The 18,413-nt window shown below is 42.5% G+C and overlaps 1 protein-coding gene across 1 annotated transcript in view; it reads right to left on the bottom strand.

Annotated features, from left to right (window-relative positions):
• The window catches only part of LOC117072863 (cytochrome P450 3A43), a 42,567-nt gene that overhangs the window by 19,185 nt on the left and 4,969 nt on the right, over window positions 1-18,413 (bottom strand). Inside the window, exons 2-5 of the mRNA XM_033193315.1 lie at window positions 11,650-11,743; window positions 9,359-9,411; window positions 4,471-4,570; window positions 472-585 (exon numbers count right to left, since the gene is read on the bottom strand). Of these exons, the coding sequence (XP_033049206.1) occupies window positions 472-585; window positions 4,471-4,570; window positions 9,359-9,411; window positions 11,650-11,743 (361 nt within the window). The remainder of the gene's footprint in view (window positions 1-471; window positions 586-4,470; window positions 4,571-9,358; window positions 9,412-11,649; window positions 11,744-18,413) is intronic.

Below are 18,413 nucleotides of genomic sequence, written 5' to 3'. Positions count from 1 at the left end.
GACTAACCATGTCCTCTAGGACATAAATAGAAAAGACCGCCCCCCACCCTCCTTTGTTTTTGAGACAGAGTTTCGCTTTTGTTGCCCAGGCTGGAGTGCAATGGCGCGATCTTGGCTCACTGCAACCTCTGCCTCCAGGTTCAAGCAATTCTTCTGCCTTAGCCTCCTGAGCAGCTGGGATTACAGGCATCCGCGACCACGCCTGGCTAATTTTTGTATTTTTAGTAGAGATGGGGTTTCACCATGTTGGCCAGGCTGGTCTCAATCTCCTGACCTCAGGTGATCCACCCACCTCAGCCTCCCAAAGTGCTGGGATTACAGGCATGAGCCACCGTGCCCAGTTGAAAAGACCCTTTTTAGAAAACTCAAACTCCGTGGACTAGCCATTAGAGAGGAACTATGATGATACTTACTACCTGTCTCCAGATTCATCCTTTAAGTTTCTAATTATAAGTCACCTTATTTTCTTACTTCCTTGAATTTTACACTGGTGAAAGCTGGAGATAGCAATGTTCGTATTCTCTTCCATTCTTCGTCTTCAGCAAAACTTAGGGCACTTTTCATAAATCCCATTGGACCTAAAGGCTAGAGTTCAAAGCAGAAGCATTTTGTCCTACATAAGTTTTAGAGATCTCTATGGTTGTAGAAAATGTGTTAAACAGACATCATGAATTTAACAAATACTTAGTAACTGTCTACTGGGTGGCAGGCCCTATACTAGATGCTCAATAAAGATTTATCTTGAATGTGTAGCCTCCTGTAAGCATATGGAAGGGGGATGGTGGAATTGAGGCAAGTGGTGTGGTTTCTAGTCACTATATCCCAGTCTCCTTTTAAATGCGTGGTTTCCACATGGAAGAGAACCAGTTCTTCCAGTAGAATAGACGGGAACAAGACCTAGCATCTCCTCCAGGGTTGTGCAAAGCAGAAAGGGATTGGTGACAGAGAGGCAGGTTGGCAGATTGCACGTTGCCTCAGAGCAGCTCTGTCTTTTTTTTTTTTTTTTTTTTGAGACGGAGTCTCGCTCTGTCGCCCAGCCTGGAGTGCAGTGGCCGGATCTCGGCTACTGCAAGCTCCGCCTCCCGGGTTTAAGCCATTCTCCTGCCTCAGCCTCCCGAGTAGCTGGGACTACAGGCGCCCGCCACCTCGCCCAGCTAATTTTTTGTATTTTGTTAGTAGAGACAGGGTTTCATCATGTTAGCCAGGATGGTCTCGATCTCCTGACCTCGTGATCCACTCGCCTCGGCCTCCCAAACTGCTGGGATTACAGGCTTGAGCCACCGCGCCCGGCCGCAGCTCTGTCTTTAATACATCTATAGCATGAGAAACTTGACAGAGGAGTGGTTTGATTTAGTGACTTTTGAAAAAAAATTAGTAATAAGTAAAAGACTAAGAATGCACTTTGAAGAAACAATGCAATTACATGAAAAGTCCCTTTCTTTTATTTCCCCTCCCAGGATTAGAGGAAAAATAAGGAAAATAATGCTATTTCCCAACTTGGGACAGGCCTATCAGTCCAATAACTTGAAATATTCTTCCATCTTCCCAAACTGTATTTTAAAATGGAGAATTTCAATGCTTATTTATGATAAAACTCGGCAAACTAGGAAGAAAGAGAAATACCTTCAATTTGATATTCTGGAAAACAAGGAAAAAAAATATACAAAAAACCCTTCAGCTTAATCACACTTAATGGTGAAAAAATGAATGCTTTTCTCCAAGATCAGAAACAATACGAAATATCCACTCTCGCCATTCTTATTCAACATCATATTGGATGTCTCAGTGCAATAGACAATAAAAAAATTAAAAGCATACAGATTGGACAGGAAGAAATAGAAGGGCCTCTATTTTCAGGTGACATAAAGGTCAATGTAGAACCTCTCTAGGAATACGCAAAAAGACTTCTAGAGCTAAAAGGTGAGTTCAGCAAGGGTGTAGAACACAAGATCAACATGCAAAAATCAATCATGCAATTTTTTTTTCACACATTGTTATTTCTACGCAATAACAATGACTATCTGAAAATACAGTAAAAAAATTGTTTACATGTCAGTGAAAATGAAATACTTCAGGTGTGAATCTAACAAAACATGTACAGGATCTCTATGCTAGAAATTACAAAATGATGATGAAAGGAGTAAAAGAAAACCTAAAGAAATGGAGAGGGATACTATGTTCATGTTTTGAAAGACTCAGCATAGTAAAGATACAGATTTTCCCTAAACCGACCTGTAGGTTTAATTCAATACTTATCAAAATCTCAGCAGGTTTGTTTGTAGACATTGACAAGCTTGTTCTGAATTTGCATGGAAAGGAAAAGGGGCCAGGCGTGGTGGCTCATGTCTGTAGTCTCCGCACTTTGGGAGGCCGAGGCAGGCGGATCACCTGCGGTCAGGAGTTCGAGACCAGTCTGGCCAACATGGCGAAACCGCATCTCTACTAAAAATACCCAAAATTAGCTGGGTGTGGTGCCACACGCCTGTAATCCCAGCTACTTGGGAGACTGAGGCAGGAGAATCACTTGAACCCGGGAGGCAGAGGCTGTAGTGAGCCAAGATCGCACCACTGCACTCCAGCCTGGGTGACAGAGGGTGACCTTGTCTGAAAAAAAAAAAAAAGAAAAGAAAAAAGAACAAGAAGAACTAAAACAATTCTGAAACAATAAATAAAATGTGAGGAATCCCTCTACATGATGTTAAGAGTTACTGTACAGGCTGGGTGCGGTGGCTCACCCCTGTAATCACAGCACTTTGGGAGGCTGAGGCGGGTGGATCACGAGGTCAGGAGATCGAGACCATCCTGGCTAACACGGTGAAACCCCATCTCTACTAAAAATGCAAAAAATTAGCCGGGCGTGGCGGTGGGCGCCTGTAGTCCCAGCTACTCAGGAGGCTGAGGCAGGAGAATGGTGTGAACCCGGGAGGCGGAGCTTGCAGTGAGCTGAGATCGCCCACTGCACTCCAACCTGGGCGACTGAGTGAGACTCCGTCTCAAAAAAAAAAAAAAAAAAGGTTGCTATACAGCTACTATTGTCACCACAATGTGGTACCGGTGGAGGAATAAACACAGTGATCAATGGGACAAAATAGTGAATGAGAAATAGATGCTTAGGTTAGGTGCGGTGGCTCACGTCTGTAATCCCAGCACTTTGGGAGGCCCAGGTGGGCGAATCACTTGAGGCCAGGAGTTTGAGACCCGCCTGGCCACCACGGCAAAACCCCGTCTCTACTAAAATACAAAAATTAGCCAGGCGTGATGGTGCCCGGCTGTGATCCCAGCTACTTGGAGGCTGAGGCACAAGAATCACTTGAACCCAGGAGGCAGAGTTTGCAGTGAGCTGAGATCGCGCCACTGCACTTCAGTCTGGGTGACAGAGCGAGACTCTGTCTCAATAAAAAAAAAAGAAAAAAAGAAAAAAAGATGCACAGAAATATACTCAACTGATTTTTGACAATTGTGAAAAAGTAACCCCAAAGAGGGCAAGTAACCTTTCCATAAATGGTGTTGGAAAAATTGTACAGCCACAGGCCACAGAAAGTGAACTATGACCTAAGCTTTATATCTAATGCAAAAATTAACACGAAATGTATCATAAACTTAAATGTAAAGCATTAAACCATATCACTTTTTTTTTTTTTTTGAGATTGAGTCTTGCTCTGTTGCCAGGCTGGAGTGCAGTGGCGCAATCTTGGCTCACTGCAACCTCTGCCTCCTGGGTTCAAGTGATTCTGCTGCCTCAGCCTCCCAAGTAGCTGGGACTACAGGTGCCCAGCACCACGCCTGGCTAATTTTTGTATTTTTAGTGGAGATGAGTTTTCACCATGTTGGCCAGGATGGTCTTGATGTCCTGACCTCGTGATCCACCCACTTCGGCCTCCCAAAGTGCTGGGATTATAGGCGTGAGCCACCATGCCCTGCCTTGAACCATATAACTTTTAGAAAAAACACCAGCGACAAAGTGTACTAGGAGAATAATTTACAATAAAAGCACAATCTATAAAAGAAAAATGGATAAATTGGCCTCCCCGAAATAAAAAAAAAAAGTTTTCTCTACTATAGACCCTGCGAAGAGGAAAAAACAAACTACACATTGTAACAACAGGAGAATACCAGCGGGGTGCCTCCTGGTGATAGAACAGATCTGTATATATTGCTGATAGTCATGCAATTATACACATGGGTACATTCGCATAATGCTACACACACACACATATACACCCACACAAATGAGGGCAAGTAAAGCAGGAACTCTGAACAAGTTCTGTGGATTGTGTCAATGTCAATTTTCTGTTACTAGAGTGACAGAAATACACTCTATCTATAGTTAAATAAGACATCACCATTGGGGGAAACAGGAGGAAGCACAAAGCACTTTCCTGTACATTTTTTGGGCAAGTTTCCATGAATACATAATTATTAAAAAATAAAAAATTTGATTAATACATTTGAAAATATAGGCCTACCTACCATCCGGTTGGTGAAGACAGAGTAACATTCTTTCACTAGCACTGTTTTGATCATGTGGGGATCCATGATGACCAGCATGGGCTGCTGTCCCTCATACAGCCTGTATGGGGGAAAACAGAGCTGACTAAACCTCGCATGTCTGATTCTGCAGCTGGAACCACACCAAGGAATCCAGATTTTGATCCTGACGTTCCATCAAAAGTATTGCATACTTGTAGTTGTGCAATACACAGCAGAGCTAGCTCCAAGGTCAATTAGGGTGTGACACAGAGTAAGATTCTCACCACAGAAGCCACTTAAGCCTTCATACATTGAAAGGTGATGTGGCTCAAACAGGAAAGAGAAATTGAAAGACAAAAGGGCTCTTCAAAGAGATCATGGTTAGAAATAACAGAAACATTTGTTACGTCCAGGTGGTGTATACTTGGACATTCTCTATACCATTCTCCATAATCTCTTGTGTATTTAAAGTATTTCATTATAGGCTGGGTGCAGTGGCTCACACTTATAATTCCAGCACTTTGGGGAGGCCGAGGTGGGTGGATCACTTGAGGTCAGGAGTTCGAGACAAGCCTGGCCAACATGGTGAAACCCTGTCTCTACTAAAAATACAGAAATAAACTGGGCATGGTGGCTCACGCCTGTAATCTCAGCTACTTGGGAAGCCGGGGCAGGAGAATCACTTGAACCTGGGAGGTGGAGGTTACAGTGAGCCGAGATTGCACCACTGCACTCCAGCCCGGCCAACACAGTGAGACTCCATCTCAAAATAAAATAAAATAAAGTAAAATAAAGCAAACAGTTATGTAATCCTCTTCATTACTATTTTTTTAAATACTGTCTTCTTTTATCTTCTTGTTAACCAAAAAGTGACAGAGACAGGAGTCTTGATTAATAGTTTCCTTTAGCCAAAGTTTGAGAATACATCTGGGAAGAACACCAGCCACAGGAGGCTCTGTGACCTGTGCTTTTTCTAAAGGGGGTTTTGGGAACTTCAGAATTTAAAGGAGAAAGAGCAAGCAGGAGAGAGAAGATGGAGAGTGTGTAGGTAGTGAGGCAAATGGTTACATTCTTGCAAGGCTCTGAGAAGTGCTCAGCAAATCTGCATTTTGCTTGTGAAAAGAGGGCATAGAGGAGAAACTCAGTTATATATTTGTATTGTGACAAGGAAATCTTCGTTTTACATAAGATAATGCAAACATGTGAAAAGAGAGAATAGAGGCAAAGTCGATTACGCATTTAACTCTGATTAGGTGGAGGGATAATTTCCTGGTCTTGTCCTTGTCCTGTGCCTGCCGAGATAAACTGGAAATTGACATTGTCAGGGTAAGTGAGATTCAACAGAACTTGGTTTTAAGGGCTGGTTCATGGTGGGGAAGGAGGATATGTATCCTAAAAGATTTCAGGACTCATAAGGAATGTCCTTGTGAGAAACTTATGAGGGAGGCCATCTGGGGAGATATCATTTTGGGAATCTGGCTTTTGTATGAGGTTATGACACGGCATTGTGAAATTACAGCTATATGATTTGAACTAAAGGAAGGCAGTATTGCATGACTCAGTTTCCAACCATAACTTTTCATTTTGGCATAGTGAGTTTGGTCTTATTTTTGCTATTAATTTAGTCAAGATAACTTTTAAGCATAGACATGACCATTTTATGGGTCCTTTAAAAAATTTGATCTTTTAATTAATTGCTTAGAATAAAAGGTCATCAAAATTTTAAATTTAGAAGTCTTAATTCAAAGACGCCCACTATTTTGTCATTGACAATTAGAATTTCTAATGAAGTACTTATTCTAATAGCACATAGAGAGAGAGAGGCTGGGAAGGTGGCCTTGTTATGCAAAGAAAACCTTGTAGGTAATAGCCCTCAGAGAATGTGTCAGATCCTTTTCTACTCTTCCCTAGATTCAGACAAGGGAAGTTCTGGTAAGGCCACATTAAAATGTGTCAACATTGGGAGGCTGAGGTGGGAGGATCACTGGAGCTCAGGAGGCAGAGGCTACAGTGAGCCAAGATGGTGCCACTGCACCAACCTGAGTAACAGAGTGAGATTCCATCTCAATTAACAAAAATGTGTAGGGCGTGATGGTTCACGCCTGTAATCCCAGCACCTTGGGAGGCCAAGGCGGGTGGATCAGGAGGTCAGGAGATCGAGATCATCCTGGCTAACATGGTGAAACCCTGTCTCTGCTAAAAATACAAAAAATTAGCTGGGAGTGGTGGCAGGTGCCTGTAGTCCCAGCTACTTGGGAGGCTGAGGCAGGAGAATGGCGTGAACCCGGGAGGCAGAGCTTGCAGTGAGCCGAGATCACACCACTGTGCTCCAGCCTGGGTGACAGAGTGAGACTCCGTCTCAAAAAAAAAAAAAATTTGTAGGCCAGGCACAGTGGCTCATGCCTGTAATCCCAGCACTTTGGGAGGCCAAGGTGGGCAGATCACCTGAGGTCAGGAGTTCGAGACCAGCCTGGTCAACATGGTGAAACCCTGTCTCTACTAAAAATACAAAAATTAGCTGGGCATGGTAGTGGGTGCCTATAATCCTGGCTACTCAGGAGGCTGAGGCAGGAGAATTGCTTGATCCCGGGAGGCGGAGGTTTTAGTAAGCCAAGATCGCCCCATTGCACTCCAGCCTGGGTGACAAGAGCAAGACTCCATCTCAAAAGAGAAAAATGTCAAAGAAATATATTTTGGGTTGCATATTGATTTTTCTTAACTGGCTGGGGTTTCTAGAGGGGAAAATTGACATTTTGTAGCTGTGGGAATTCTAGTAAACATTAGAGGGGGCCAAGAGTTGGTAAAACCTAGTGGAAGGTATATTGAAACCCAAAACAGAATGTTATCACACAATTTACATAGGGTCAAGATCTCCAAGCATAAGGGGAAGTTATAGCTAGCTGACAATGAACCTTGATCCTCAGCTACCAAATTCCAAAATGAAGCCCTGCATCAGCTCCTTACGTGGAGGTGGAGCTCAAGCTAAAAACTGTTCTCCATCATTATGGAAGCAGGAAACTCACCTTCCTTGTTGGAAGTAAGTAAAAACTTCCAGAAAGGTGCTCTACAGCAGAAGAAAACTCAGGTCTCAAGCAACAGTTTGTGGGAGATCAAGGATTTCTAGAAGGAGACGCTCCCAGACCTCAACACATGAGACAATTGGTTAGAGTGATAAAAAGCTCTAGCTGGTTCTAGCACACCGACGTGAAAATGTCTGCAGGTTGAGGGCCAGACTCCACTCAGTGAATCCCACTGTGGTCACCAAGGTGTCTTGATTGAGAGAGGTTTATGGAGTCAAAGCTTGAGGGTACACCTGGAAACACACGAGTCACAGGGGTAGCTGTGGCCTGTGTTTTTCCAAAGATGGTTTTGGGAAGTTCTGAACTGAAACAGGAAGGAACCAGCAGGAAGGAAACAAGGGGGTAAGAGTAGGCAGTGTGGCAGATGATTACATTTCTGTAAGGCACCAATAAGCTCTCATTAAATCTGCATTTTACATGTGAAAAGACAGAGTAGAGGAAAAAATCAATTATGCACTCATGTTGTACTCAGAAAATCTACATTTTACATAAGATACACACGTGAAAAGAGAGAGTAGAGGAAAAGTCAGTTACACATTCATCTCAAGGTAGGTGGAGGGATGATTTCTGGTCTTGTCCTTGTTCTGTACCTGTGATAAGCTGGTAATTTACATGATCAGGGTGTGAGTCAACAGAACTCAATGATAGGGCTGGTTTATAGGGCAGATGTGTAAGCATTTAGGGGCTTACGAGGAATTTCCATATGAGCAACTTATGAGGGAAACCATCCAGAAAGATATGTAGCCTTCTATTGATATAGGAGCTAGAAAAACAATTATTTAGGCAGATAGTGAAGGCAAAGGGGTCCTCAGCAAGGATTCCTTTTTAATACAAAGCTGCCCCCCAAATCATTTCTTTTGTAACAAAGAGCAGCCTGAAAAAAATCAAGCTGTAGACATCAATACACAAGCTGGAAGCTTGCGTGGGTAAATGCCGGCAGCTGTGCCAACAGAAAAGGGCTACCTTGGAAGCCAGGTATGTTCAACGTGGAGGCTCCATCTTCCCTTATCTTTGTCACCTTATGTACAGTAAAAAAGCAGGCAACAGGGTGCCACCCAGGTAGAGAACCCATCTGCATAATAAAACATTAGGGTGGGGCAGCCAACTTCTTCACGTGTTATGCAAACAGCACACCTAGTCCTAACTAGTTTTTTATGTGCTATGCAAATGGCACACCTGGTCCAACCAATCTTTCATGCCCTATGTAAATCAGACACTGCCTCCTTAAGCTCGTCTATAAAACCTCCTGCACTTTACTGCAGATTGGAAGACCCCCTCTCTCTGTGGGAGAGAGCTTTTCTCTTTCTTTCACCTATCCAGCCTCTGCTCTTAACCTTAATCCTTGTGTGTCCGCATCCTTAATTTCCTTGGCATGGGACAACAAACCTCGGGTATCACCCCAGACAAATGACGCCACTTTACTATTGTTGTGGAAGTGTGGCTTATGTATGAAGCTATTACTCAGGGTGATGAAATTACAGCTATCTGTCTGGGGAAAAAAGGAAGGCAGTAATGTATGACTTAATTCTCAAGCTCAACTTTCCCTTTGGCATAGTGAGTTTAGAGTCCGAAAGATTTTATTTTTGTTCACATCCCAAATATGCATGGAGTTTCCTATGACACGTATATTCCCCTTGCAATGCTCAATTCCCAAATCATCTTTTTCTTTTAGATAGCCTCTCTTTGTTTGTTACTTAGGTTGACAAGAGCTTTATCCAAACAGACTCTGGGCTGAGATTGTTCTCTCTGCAGTAAAATTACTCAACATAGCAACAGCTCTATCCAGTGCAAGTTTCCAGAATACTCACCCCCACATTTCTCCATATTTTTCATTACATTCTCTGTCAAATTTCCAAAGACCCTGGCAGAAGAAACAAAATACAATTCAATTATTATTTCATATGTACTGAACCCTACATTTAACTGGGGCAAAAAAGTCAAATACAATGACGTTAGGCTTGCTACCATTTACTGGCACTTAGAGGTTTTTTTTTTTTTTTTTTTGGGATGGGATCTCGCTCTGCTGCCCAGGCTGGAGTGCAATGGTGTGATCTTGGCTCATTGCAACCTCCGCCTTCTGGGTTCAAGCTCTTCTCCTGCCTCAGCCTCCCAAGTAGCTGGGATTACAGGGGCCCACCACCACACCCGACTATTTTTCGTATATTTAGTAGAAACAGGGTTTCACCATGTTGGCAAAGCTGGTCTTGAACTCCTGACCTTAGGTGATCCTCCTGCCTCAGCCTCCCAAAGTGCTGGGATTACAGGCATGAGCCACCACGCCCAGCCAGGAATCTTATTCAGAGACCTCTTAAGGAAAAGGAGAGAAAATAGAGAAGATATTTGAAGTGGAGAATTTAAAGTCACTTTTAAATTTTCTCTAACTAGTGTAGATATTGAATGACTTACTTTTGTCTATGAACACTAAGCAACTCATTGTCTTTCTGATGTGCTTTCATTTCTGCATAAGTTGTCTCTGCAATCTCATAAACCCCTGAATTATCACCACCATGGGAACATGAAGAAACTGAGGCTGAGGGAAAGTGAGTGAGTGAGTGTCTCAAGGGAATGTGCTATCTTTTATCTCCTCGTTCAGCGTCCTTTTCATTTATCTCTTGTGTTCTTTCTAGAATTCTAGCTGAATTAGAAAGTCAAAAACATCAGGGACCACTTTTAGTCTAGCAGATTTAAATAAAAGTCCAAGGCATTTTGTTGAGTGAGAAAATGAGTGAGTGGGCAAATGACAGATTGGACTCACTTTCCAGTTTTCCAGCTTAACACATACTAAATGTGGGCAATGCCACCTCTACATGTCAGACACGGCACATTACAGTATTCACTCAGAGTTGTCACTTCTGACACTTAAAAACAAACCTTCCTGCTTCCTTGTTTCAGTTTTGATGTTCTCACTAGGCAACATATGGCCCAGGAAATGTGGATTTACTAAAGGATTGACCTGGGAAATATGAAGAGAAAATTATTGCTTTTTCAGAGGGTAAAAAAGGATGAAATTCTTAAGTGGTAATTTGGCAATGAGGGCCTCAGTTGGGAGAATTAGAATCTGAGAAACAGGTCTCAGGTCTGTAAGACAGAAAACTTGAGTTAGAGAGCAACCTATACATAGGCTTTCTTACTGGCCTTGTGGACATACACATGTGACTTTCCATTTTGGCCCCAGGCCCTTGGTGGAGCAACAGACCAGGGTAGCCACAAGGCTCAGTCAAAATTCATAGTCCGTGAGCATGTATTACCTTCTGTTTAGATAATTAAATTTTGAATATGCTTGTCAAATTATTCCTTTTCTAGTTATTTTGTTAAGTAATTTTGCCTTTCTTAAAAAAAAAAAAAAAACAGAGCTCATTTTGTGGTTAAATATCTGAAGTTGATGGACAGCCACCATATTGTCTTCAGTATAAGCACTCCCTGCTCAGGCTCACTCACAGGCTGCTGCCTTTGAAGAAAAGCAGCAGGAAAGTAGAACCTTCTTGGTCTTCCTCTCAAATCTGTAAAATACATCATGGGGAGAAGAAGCTGGAGCACAACTATGGAACTACCTGCAAGGAATTTAACAGTGCTTGACAGAATTCAAGTATGTGCAAATTATCCAGTGGTGAATAGCTGCCTAATGAACTGAATTTTCAAAGCTGTCCAGGAGGAAGGAAACAAAAGGCTACCTGAGCTCTTGCTACAAACAAGAAAGTTTGAATCTGGTACATGACGCTAACAAGCCACTACTGGGGCTCCCATTTCCTCATTTCTGTTTTTCTCTTAATACTAAGGACAACTGTACCTTCTCAGAAATCTGCATAGGGCAGAAGGAAAGTCCTCTTTACGGTTCGCAAAGTCTGAACATCAAGTCCTGAACTTCGAGTGCTGATCTCCCAGATATCTGTGCCGTTCAACTGAAGTAAACCCAAGCCCCCTGACCATTAACATGGAAGTCCTGGTGTAAACCTGGCCATGCTCTGGGTAGGGCCTACACACCGTTTCTGAAAGTGTAAAACACTGGCACTTCCTCCTGAGGAGGAACATTTTTACTGATAGGACTGAGCTTGGGTTTGCATTGATAAGAAGCAAAAGAGGGAGCTCAAATAACACTTACCCTAAGGTAGAACAAAATAGTTCCCAGAAAAGGCAGAGGGGTTGGCCCAGGAATTCCCAGCTTCTTGAAAAGTTTATGTGAATGAGTCCCATAACTATAAAATAAAAGAGAAAGCCAGGTTACAGAAACTGTAACTTTATAGATATGGGGCTGGCCAGACATTACCTTGGGAACTGGAATGTTCAAGGGAGGGAGGTAACATGGAGGCAATAAATAACAGAAACTCTAACAGCAAAAACTACATTTTGTAGCAGTATTTTAAGGAATCAGAGAGATCGATGGGGTTCAGGAGGATATTTATTAATTATTTAGGTACACAAGCCCAGTCGGATTAACATCCAAAGGACTGAGCCTTACTTTCTTCCACGCCCGAGTCTCCAGGTGCTCCTGACTCTGCCTCCTGCCTTATTTTGGCCAAAGACGGGTAGACTGGCACATACAGGGATGGATATTCCCTTTCCTCAGGTGGGGCCTGAAAAACTGATTTTGGCTGAGGCTTCGAGGATTCCTGCAAGCTCTGCTCTAGTCACATCCCTGAAGCTGACTAGTCTATGCACAGCCGAAGCTAAGAGGACCATCTCCGGATAAGTAAATGTGGATACAATTTATAAGCCTGGTTATAATTCTGTCAGTACTGATTGTTCTGTTGTTATGGTATTACCACAAATGTTGCAAATGTCTATGCCCAGAGGAAGGTTTGCCATGCTCATGTGTAGAATAAGCATGTTTCTATTACATACACTAATGTTGTTACCATTTCTGCCTACACTAAAAGGGAGAAATCTCTAGAAGGATGCTCACACTGTGTACACACTACCTGGGTAAGGAATACCATCATTAAAACTGTACTGTACCATACCTACTATGAATGTGCAGGAACCAAGTTAGGAACCTGCACATACGACCAGACCACCTATTCAGTCTGTGACCCAGGAAATAATCAGCTATATGTATGTTCTGACCCTACGCTCTTACCTTATGAATTCTGGTTTGAGATACGTATTAAATCAGATTGAGAAAAATAAGGAGAGCTTATAACTCAAACCAAAGAAGCCCTTCCCTTATATAAAAGGCCTATTTCCTTGTATTTTGATGCCTACCATGCCACGTATGCTCATAATCCTGAAAAACCAGAAGCAGTCTGCAATGGTTTGACACAAGAGAGGCTTAGCAACAGCAGTCCTAAACATCTTTATGGAGAATCACAAATCGGATGCCCGGACTGTAACATTAAGTGGTCTACACTAACACAGCTCCAACACCTATATTCAGGAAAGACTGCTCTGCTAAGTAGTATGCCAACCAAACCAGATTGTAAGACAAGGACAAGCAATCCTTTAAATTTTACTATCTTAAAGCCAGAGCACCTTTTTGGTCTACAGGACAGACAGCACTATTATGAGTTGATAGAGAAGGAACAGGCCTTAAAGTTCTGCTACTGATTGTCAAAAAGACTACAAGAACTCAAATGTGTCCAACCCTGCAATTCCGGGTCCATAAGTCATTCTATAAGCATTTTGATCAGCCAGTGCCTGAGCTTCCCTCATCAACCAAAAACTTATTTGCTCAACTAGCTGAAAACATAGTTGGCAGCTTAGGAATTTCCTCATGCTGTGTACGTGGAGGAACTAATATGGGGGACCAGTGGCCATGGGAGGCAAAGGAATTAATGCCACAAGATCACTTCACTTCACGTACCCTACCAGTGAACCAACAGCCTCAGCCAGTGTTTGGCTGTTAAAAACCTCCGTAATTGGAAAGTACTGTATCGCCCAATGAGGAAAGGCTTTCACAGAGGCAGTAGGAGAAACACCCTGCCTAGAGCAACAGTATTATGATGAGACTAAAAACTAAACTCTATTGAAGAAATGCCCAGAACGACTCCTACTTAACAGATCGAAACCCTTTCTCTTGATTCTCTACTCTAAGCCACACTTGGCATCAGCTAGAGGCTCCAAATGCTTAGAAAGCACCCTCTGACCTATATTGGACCTGTGGAGCACGGGCATATCAGCAACTGCTGGCTAAATGGACAGGGGCTTGTGTGTTAAAAACAATCAAGCCATCCTTCTTCCTAATTCCTCTAAAGCAAGGGGAACTCTTGGGATATCCCATTTATGATGAAAATGAAAGAAGAACTACAAGAGGCATAATCACAAAAATAAACACAAATATCAAAAAAGATGTGGACATAGGAGACTGTAAAGATAATCAATGGTCTCCTGAAAGCATCATTAAATACTATAGGCCAGCTACCTAGGTGCAAGACAAGTCATGGGGGTACCGTACCCCATCTATATGCTCAACTGTATCATAAGGTTGCAGGCAGTCCTTGAAATCATAACCAATAAAACATCAAGGGCACTAGATTTATTGGCAATACAAGCAACACAAATGAGAAATGCTATATATCAAAATAGGCTGGCTTCAGATGACCTCTTAGCCTCAGAAGGAAGAGTATGTGAAAAATTTAATTTAACCAAATGTTGCTTAGAAGTTGATGATAATGGTCAAGCTGTCATGAAAATCACAGCTAGAATGCATGAGATGGCACGTGTTCCAGTTCAGACTTGGTCAGGGTGGCCCCCAGATTCCTTATTTGGAGGATGGTTGTCAGTCTTTGGAGAATTCAGAACACTCATTAGTGGGTTCTTACTTATTTTTGGCATTTGCCTCATCCTCCCTTGCCTTTTACCCCTGTTTATTAGGAGTATTCAGTCAACTACAGAGGCAATAGTAGCCCAACACACTACTACGCAGTTGTGGCTTAACCAGATATCAGCTGCTGCCAGTAGAAGAAAAAGCTCAGCTCTGTGATGAGGTGGCAAATAGTGGTGCTTTCTATTAACACCTCTGTTATAAAAAGCACCAAAGGGGGGAATGGAACAGGAATTAAAAGAAATTAAAGAGCATGTAAGAAGAAACTCAGTTGTATGTAAAATACCCAACTTCCCCTGAAAAACAGAAAGAACTGGAGTCTTTTAAAAACTAACTGCCTCTTTTTCTGAGTCTAGTAAGCCTTATCTCTCCTCCCTTTCCAGGCATTATGAAGACCCTGTTTCCCTAGCTGTGCAACTGCAAGGTCACCAGACAGATAAACTCAAGTTGCAAAACATGTGATTCCTTAAAAAGTAAGAAATGATGTAATGCATGTCTCAGTTGAATAATTGTATTTGTTTCTCGCTTCTGTAGTATGCTTCCCTCTGCACAGATCTCCCCTCTCCCACGAAATGCTTAAAAGGTAACTTAATTCTTTGTTCAGGTCTCAGTCCTCTGGATGTTAATCTGACTGGGCTGGTGTACCTAAATAATTAATAAATATCCTCCTGAACCCCATTGGTCTCTCTGATTCCTTAAAATCCCACTACATTTCAATCCTCATCTTTTTTGCTGCCTCCTCTTTGAGACCCCAAAAAGTCACAATGGTTAACTAAAAGCAGCTAAAGTCTGCATGATCCCAGTGCTAGAGTGAATGCTTAATAGATGTTCCCAAATTTGAGTGCTCTTAAAAGGTTCAGGCTGGAATTCTTCCAGGGCATTTCATTCATGTATATCTATTTAGTTAATTGATTCTTTCCTGATTTGGAAATTCTCTTTCTAGGTGTATTAGTCCATTTTCACACTGCTATAAAGAACTACCTGATATTGGGTAATTTATAAAGAAAAGAGGTTTAATTGACTCACAGTTCTCCATGGCTGGGGAGGCCTCAGGAAACTTACAGGAAGGTAAAGGGGAAGCAAGGCATGTATTACATGGAGGCAGGAGAGACAGAAAGACAGACAGAGAGAGAGAGAGAGAGAGAGAGAGAGAGAGAGAGAGAGGAGGTGCCACACTTTTAAAACCATCAGATCTTGTGAGAATTCATTCACTATCGTGAGAATAGCATGGGCGAAACCACCCCCACGATCCAATCCCTCCCACCAGGTCCCTTCCTTGACATATGGGGATTACAATTCAAGATGAGATTTGACTAGGGACACAGAGCCAAACCATATCACTAGGCAAAAAAGGTGAGGTTTTTTTTTTTTTTTCCGTCTTTTGAACTGATAATGAGTTTGTGCATCCCTACATCCATTGAATTACAGAGGGTCACTGAGACCCTTTGGTGACACTGTCTTTCTTGTTTTCTCAGAGCTCTTTATGCTTTTTCTTGCCTCTAAACTCTGACCTTGTTTTAGAATCTGGCCATTCTTAAATATTCCTGCACAGAGAAGCTTTGGAAGAATCATAGTGTTCTTATTTCTACAGAATGGCAACCATGTTCAAGTCTTCCATTGCTTTCATAGAAATGTGAGCACCTTCCAGCTACATGCAAATCTCTGTGGTCAGATGATTTGATTTATATAAACTACAGTAAATGTGATTGACCTGTCTGTTCTCTGAATGGCACTATGCAGAGGAACCAATGACTAAAGAATAAATTTCAAGGCTGTTCCTCCTCTTGTGCCATCTGGCCCTCCAACTGGTGATCCTTACTTGATAAGCACAATGCCAGTCATGCTCACTTTTTTTTTTTCTCAAAATGATCAGTCACACAGTAGTCAGTTTACTGCTTCTGTACATCAACTACCTCTGCAGGAAAACTCATTAAGTCTGGTGCTCCTTATGGCAGGCCTGCCTGCAACTCATCTTTGATGGGTTATGTGTGAACTCCATTAATTGCAGGTTCTGGATCCTTGCAGAACTTCCTACTCTGGTGTTATTGAGGGATGGAAGACCAGAGGAAAAAGAGATGCTGCATCCCACCAATTTAACCATACAGCTGCTGGTGCCACAAAGTAGGCCCTATAAAGATAAATTAGGAAAGTGTGGCTGAAAACTATGGTGTGCATAAATAGTTTTAAATGTCCCATATGTGCTTTCAGCTGAAAGAGAGGCCTTCCAAAATTCAGAAACATTTCTGTTGATAGAAAAGATTCACTGTGCTACATAGCATAAGTAACCATAAAATGTTCCAGACAGTTGAATTAGAAACTTGATTTCTCTTCTTTGTAGGTTAGCTTTTCTTAGATCCTATTTGGTACAAATAAATAAATCTTATAAAATGTGATAAAGCTGAAAAACTGCATGAAAAGAATGTGTTTGAAGGACCTCACAGTGGCACCTTGGCCAGGCCCAGCTGTTAGCTTGGTTCCCTCTGTGAGGATCTTTTCCTACTCACACATCAAAAATAGCCCCTTGGGTGAGTGCTGTGGCTCACACCTGTAATCCCGCGCCAAGGCAGGTGGATCACGAGGTCAGGAGCTCAAGACCAGCCTGGCCAAGATGGTGAAACCCATCTCTACTAAAAATACAAAAATTAGCCAGGCATGGTGACACGCACCTGTAGTCCCAGCTACTCAGCAGGCTGAGGCAGGAGAATCACTTGCACCTGGGTGGCAGAGGCTGCAGTGAGCTGAGATTGCACCACTGCACTCCAGACTGGGTGATAGAGTGAGACTCTGTCTCAAAGGAAAAAGAAAAATAAGGTCACCTCTCTACCTGCTCCATGAGGCCAGGAATCTCATCACCAATGAAGGATGTATCCTGAGGTACTGGAACTTAAAGGGCAGCAAATATTTAAAATCCAAATTGGCTTTAAAGTCTCCTGCCTTTTCAGGCTGCTAGCACATTTCATATGAGGGGAGAAAGAAATCTCTATGAGATGCTAAGCTCCCAGAGACTGGAAGGACAATATGACAGAAAAGAAGACAGTGTTGAGATTTCCTCTAGATCTCCTCTGCTCTAAAATTTCATCATATAGAAGTAAATTGTGGCTGGGTGCGGTAGCTCACGCCTGTAATTCCAGCACTTTGGGAGGCTGAGATGGGTGGATCACCTGAGGTCAGGAGTTTGAGACCAGTCTGGGCAACAAGATGAAACCCCCTTCTCTACTAAAAATACAATAATTAGCCAGGTGTGGTGGTGCATGCTTATAATTCCAGCTACTCGGGAGGCTATGGCAGGAGAATTGCTTGAACTCAGGAGGTGGAGGTTGCAGTGAGCTGAGATTGTGGGACTGCACTCTAGCCTGGACAACAGAGTGAGATTTCATCTCAAAAAAAGAAAAAAAAAAAAAAAAAGAAGAAGAAGAAGAAAATTGTTGTGCATGTTACAGGGTGGAGGAATTGAGTTTCAGGACAGAGGGCATTTCCAGGCCAGGGGAACAGAAAGGAGAGAAGAGCTGAGTTTGAGCCTCCCGTGAAATCTGGGGTGCCCTGTGGTGCCTTAAGTAAATGATGCCCTGTGAGTGAGTGGGAGTGGGGAAGAAACCATTTATGCCTATCATGAATGGGCAATCTTTCTACATATCTCTTGCCATAGACACAGAATACAGAGGTGAAGGTAATGAGATAAGACCTCCTAAAGTCTCCCTTCTGCCCCCAAAATGCCTGGAGCTAAAGAGGTAGGTGAGGTTCCCACTGAACATGATTTCCAGTTGTTTATAATCCATTATCTGCCCATGGTAAATTCTGGTTGATTAGTCCAGGTAGATCAAAACTCATAGTCAATCAGAAAGCATCCCCAGGATTGAATGATGTCAGCAAACACTCTAAGTAACAGAAATTGGAAGTTGAATGAAGAGGGGGTGGATAATGTTTATTTACTCCTTCAATGGATCTGTGTAGCATCTGTAGGGTCAAGACAACAGTCCTCTATGGAGGCTTGGTATTTGAGTCTGAGAAATGAACTAACAGTGGATCATTTAATAGGAGATAATCCTTATAAATTTATCTCATGCATGTGCATGGAAGCCTTGAAAGATATGATATTCAAAGGATGG

The sequence above is a fragment of the Trachypithecus francoisi genome, unplaced genomic scaffold (assembly GCF_009764315.1).
Source record: "Trachypithecus francoisi isolate TF-2019V2 unplaced genomic scaffold, Tfra_2.0 Lachesis_group4, whole genome shotgun sequence".
In the NCBI taxonomy this organism is placed as follows: domain Eukaryota; kingdom Metazoa; phylum Chordata; class Mammalia; order Primates; family Cercopithecidae; genus Trachypithecus; species Trachypithecus francoisi.
This window is presented reverse-complemented; position numbering and strand designations above follow the sequence as displayed.